The following is a 5,392-nucleotide window of genomic DNA, read 5'->3' on the forward strand; positions in this document are numbered from 1 at the left end:
GTATCACATAAATTTGCAATGTGATTTGTGACATAAATTTTATTACATTTCTATCAAAATGTATAATTTAAAAATAACATAAGTAATTATTTAATACATACTTGAATTTTGACTGTGAATATATTATACAGATGTTATCAGTCATTTGTCAAATGATTTTGATGAATGATTGTAATCTTTAATTTTCAACAGCTTAGCATAGATTAAACACGGTATTTCCATGCCCCCAATGAAGACGATCTCTGAGTGGCGTGTGCATTACCCCTCCATGTCCAATTGGATTTCTGTGAACCATGTATTTCTTGGCCGTCAGATAAGCTTTGTTCCATGAAGTAGACTTGGTACCATGCAAAGGCTGCCTGATAGTACTTATCTTTCTCGTATAAATAGTGGCCCAAATAGTTACTTCAGGTTCAGTATTATCCTGTATTCTTGATTGTCCATAACGTTTCTTCATTGAAGACATTTTGGGCCATACCAAAAACGTGTAACAATTTTCCAATCTGTTTCTTTATTGGTGTTAGTGTTTGTTTCAAATTGTTACAAAGATAGTTGTCTCACAAAGATTCAAGTTCATTCAAACCTCTGATTTAATTGTTTTATTGGTGTTACGTGTTGTAAAAGCTACGAGAATTACTTTTAAACGCCAGGTGAGTTTTGAAGTTTTTTCCTAAGAACTATTGTTGCAGCTCCTTGTATAAATCTTTGTGATCTGTTATTGCTTATTTAGTTTAAAAAGAATTATGTTCTGTAAGGATTTTATTTAAGTAAAACTCATTACATTTATCAAAGTTTTAATAAAAGTTAATGTAGAATGTATATGAACATTTTTTTCATACAAGCTTCAGCCTGATATCTTTGAAGTCTGGCAAAAAATACATTTAATTGAAACTGATAAAATATGATAAGATTAATTTGGGGCTATTGGAAAATGTTTGACACATGCTACTAAATGTATTGATCTGTAGAAAGTGAATTAATTATACATGCTTGAGCAATGTTTCACTATGTAAATCAAATGTCAATTAAAAATATAACCATACTATAATACATCAGTAAAATATCTTCACATTAATTCTGTTTAAAATTTTGTTGTGTGAAATATAAAAGATTGTATTAACTTTTTATGGATTATATTTATTTGCTTGTTATGCAATAGGAAACTTTATGTTAATGTTAAATATAATTGTAAAAATATAATATTCTATTTTTTAAACCACATTTGTGTGAAAAACAGAATTGTGTATAGCATTTTTTGATAGAAACTGTAATGGGTTTAAAGATTTGATTATTTTATCATATTCTTGTATGTTTTCCTCTAGAATACTATTTTTGGATGAGGAGATTCATATTTAATAGAGCAATCTTTAAAGTTTAGCATTAATCTAGAAACTTTGATAAGGAATATATTTACTTACTACTAGGTTATTAGTCTAGTCGAAAAACATTTTGGGAAATAGCCATTGTAATATTTTTAACTGACTTAAATATGAAGATATTGTTTGCAAGGAATTCACAATAAATAAAAAATTGTATTAAAAAGTTGTAGTAAAATGAGTTAAACAATTTTTAATTATATGGAATAATAATTTTGGGAATATGCATTTTTTGTTACAGGGTTCTATCTGCGATAGGCTGGTAGGCCAGTCTATTGGTGGGTGTGTGAATATCTGCGGCAACTGGAAGTTGGCCCTGAACGCAGAGCCCCCGTGGCTTTGCTAGCACCCCTATAGTGATCTTGTCTTAATCCGCTTCCTCACGACACACCTAATTCTCATTGACAGCTGCCTCGTATGTAGCATTCAATGTTTTATGAAAAAATAACCAGATATTGCCAATATCGTATAACCTAATAATTTTTAAAAATTTCAGTTTGCTGCCTAGCACCTACAGAGTATCTTTCAAAAACTTATAAAATAGTCAATATGAAGGTAACAAATCTGAACGAACGTATCCATGTTTTGGACAGTGCGTCAAGTGTTATGACTGTCATCAAAGATATTGCTTTAAGCGGATTGCAAGAAGAAGCTTTTTACGTACTTGATATTGGAGATATTGTACGTAAACATCAAGTGTGGAAGGAAAAAATGCCTCGCATCAGCCCGTATTACGGTAATAAATAATTAATAAATATTGCATATTGTGTTTCATTACGAATTAAAAATTAATTAATTTCTTCGTGAAATTTCAGCTGTAAAATGTAACGACAATTTAATTGTAATCGAGGTATTGGCTGCTCTTGGTATTGGTTTCGACTGCGCATCAAAAGTAAGTGTAACTTAATACCATGTCATTGATATTAGTTAATAGATACTTGAGATAAGTAACCTAACTAAGATTTACTATTCACTGCTATTTGTAGACGGAGATTAATAAAGTATTAAGTGTTGGAGTAGACCCGTCGAGAATCATCTTTGCCAACCCAGCTAAACCAGCATCGCATATACGTCAAGCTGCTGCTGTTGGTGTTGATGTAATGACAGTAGACAATGAAAGCGAGTTACATAAGATTAAGAAACTTCATCCAGATGCCAAGGTAGTAGGAAATACTTTTTTTTTGTACATATCAAAACGTGTATATATATGCTATAATTTTTTGTAACTTATTATTTTTTTTTATTATAGGTTGTAATTAGAATTCGTTGTGATGCAGAAACAGCCCAATGTCTATTGGGTATGAAATTTGGTTGTGATCCGATATACGAAGCACCAAACCTCTTACGTCTTTCGCGCGCATTGGGACTCAAAGTCATTGGTATCAGTTTTCACGTCGGATCTGGTTGTCAAGATCCACCTGTGTTTCACCGAGCCATACGTCATTCCAAGATATTGTTTGACTTAGCAACAGATCTCGGTTTTAAGCCATATCTTTTAGATATTGGTGGTGGCTATCCTGGAAATAAAGGCACTAGCATTGATAAAATTGCTGATGTCGTTAACAAAGCACTTGACGAGTACTTCAACAGTAAGTAGTATTGATTTACGTCATTATTACTTTATTTTTATAATATTCCATCATTGTTTACTTATAATAACAATTTTTAGCTGATGCTGTTCACGTAATTGCTGAACCTGGTCGTTTTTATGTTGCTTCTGCATTTACACTCGCAACCAGCATTCATAGCAAGCGTTCAGTGCGTGGTAACGAAAATTCACCGAATACAATCACGCACAACATGTACTATATCAATGATGGCGTTTATGGCTCCTTCAATTGTCTACTCTATGATCATCAGCGTGTCACCCCTATACCTTTAAAAGTAATTATTGCCATTAATTGTAGTATTTAAAACTGGCACGTACATTTCTAAATACTAAATTCTTCATCACTTTTGATAATCGATATTTTAGTATTAATAGCAAAATTGTGGAAAAATGATTCGTTGTTTAATAATAAACGTTTTGGCATTACCAGAAAAGTCGTGGAAAGATGATTCATTGTTTAATAATAAACATTTTGGCATTAACAGAAAGGTTGTGGAAAGATGATTGCCTCAAGTATTTGGGGACCAACATGCGATGGTTTGGATCAAGTCGTCGAAAATGTTTTATTGCAAGAAATGGATCTCGGTGATTGGATAATTTTTGAAAATATGGGAGCGTACACGTTACCAGTTGCTTCGCCATTCAATGGATTCCCTGTACCCAAAGTTCACATTGTTGCTGACGAAAACATTTGGTAGGACACTACACGATACTCTTTCACATTTTATCACATTTAATTATTGCAATTGTTGAATGCATTTGTTGTATTGTAGCTGCATTATTGAAGTAATGTAAATATTTTTTATCTTTACGTTGTTATGCCTTGCAGGCTTCTGTTAAAAGATGCGTTACCATTGACAGAAGACCATTTTGTCATTGGTAATACTCCAGCTAATTTACGACTTGGTCTGGATATCAGTGGAACTGATACCAATGGATGGCGAAATCCAAACATTGAATTGACATCGACTGAAATCTTAGTTGACGCTACTAACACTCCATCATCATTCATTTTCGAATACGTTGAAGTTGATCCTTTGAATTAGTTCGAACGCACCGCAATGACGACAAATATAATCAGAAAAGTGCTCGGTGTTTGTAGCGAGAAACCACATCTTCATTTTGCATTGAGATGATCATGACATAACTCGAAATTTGTGATCATGTATTTTATAATATTTATTTTGTTTAGCTTAAAATCAAAAAACATAATACCAAGGGTATTCATGATCTTCCGCTTTTATTTCTGAAGCTTTGAATTTTACTAATATTTGACTTCTTTTATTTTTACTTTCATTGAAAATTAAGAACGTGCAAATTATTTCGATCACGAGATGATGTAGATATTACGCAACTTCTACGAAACAATCGAAAGTTGAAACGTATAAATTATAATCAAATTTTCGAATAACCGTTGAAAGATACCTACGAAACTGTTGTAGGTGTTATTCTGCTGCGTGACAAGCTGGAAATATTTCTATAGGAATATTTATATATCCTTTTAGAAACGTAGCTTCTTCTATATAACGTATAAACTTTCATAATATTTAGAAAAGTGCTTATCAAACTTTTTTCATAAATATCTACGATTTGCACGTTTAATGTAGACAAGGAGATTGAAGTCATTTTTATATAAATCATATAAGTATGAGTTAACGAAACGCTTAGCTAGCAAAAGTGATCATTGCAATTTTCGCGAATGTTTTTATGAACAATCTAACGTCCGTGTTTATGGCAAATAAAGTTTCATGTGGTTTTTCTAACACTTTTAAAACACAGACACTACTTACATGATTTATATGAAATATATAAAAGAAAGAAAAGTAGTAGTTTTGTGTAAGGGCTTGAATGTGAGTTATTTACATATGCATATACATATAAACTAAACTATTTAAATAATCATTGTAATGTTAACTCGTGATTAACAAAAGCAGAAAAAAATAAAAAAAAAAAAACACGAGGGAAATGTAACCAATAGCATTGAAGGTGACGTACATGTCCAACATATGTATAACAACATAAGCACAAAACTTTTTCTACTCTCTCGAATTCTGTTTATTCGTTTCAAACGTCAAAAAAGAAACCATAAACTCTGTAGGACTGCTAGGATCTTTAGGGCATTGAGGCAGCTGTCACAGGAAGGAAAGATAATTAGTTTCTTATTAATTATTACTCTTATTGTATTTTATGTCAACTATTATTATTGTTAATTATTATTAACGAATGAATACATGTAATGAAATATATACAAAATCAAATCAAGAAACGGCTTCCAGTTCTTCATTTTCCTTTTATCTTTTTGTTTGCAGAGATCTCTAGATATTTATTGACCCAGCTATCCGGCTGATTAGCGATTTAGAAGTACTATGTACTATGTACCATGTGATTGAAAGATAAGTGATGTCTT

General features: G+C 31.6%; 1 protein-coding gene across 2 annotated transcripts in view; it reads left to right on the forward strand.

The window, feature by feature from the left end:
* The window catches only part of LOC108575029 (ornithine decarboxylase 1-like), a 5,378-nt gene extending 1,163 nt beyond the window's left edge, over positions 1-4,215 (forward strand). Inside the window, exons 1-9 of one of the 2 annotated variants that reach the window (XM_017937726.1) lie at positions 442-650; positions 1,618-1,791; positions 1,873-2,112; positions 2,192-2,268; positions 2,363-2,536; positions 2,626-2,965; positions 3,046-3,260; positions 3,471-3,679; positions 3,815-4,215. In XM_017937726.1, the coding sequence (XP_017793215.1) occupies positions 1,926-2,112; positions 2,192-2,268; positions 2,363-2,536; positions 2,626-2,965; positions 3,046-3,260; positions 3,471-3,679; positions 3,815-4,031 (1,419 nt within the window). In that variant the 5' untranslated portion in view covers positions 442-650; positions 1,618-1,791; positions 1,873-1,925 and the 3' untranslated portion in view covers positions 4,032-4,215. Of the gene's footprint in view, positions 1-441; positions 651-1,617; positions 1,792-1,872; positions 2,113-2,191; positions 2,269-2,362; positions 2,537-2,625; positions 2,966-3,045; positions 3,261-3,470; positions 3,680-3,814 lie in introns of those variants that run through there. The other variant, XM_017937725.1, reaches the window with a different exon arrangement.
* Positions 4,216-5,392: the final 1,177 nt, after the last annotated feature.

The sequence above is a fragment of the Habropoda laboriosa genome, unplaced genomic scaffold, assembly GCF_001263275.1.
Source record: "Habropoda laboriosa isolate 0110345459 unplaced genomic scaffold, ASM126327v1 scaffold204, whole genome shotgun sequence".
Taxonomy (NCBI): Eukaryota; Metazoa; Arthropoda; class Insecta; order Hymenoptera; family Apidae; genus Habropoda; species Habropoda laboriosa.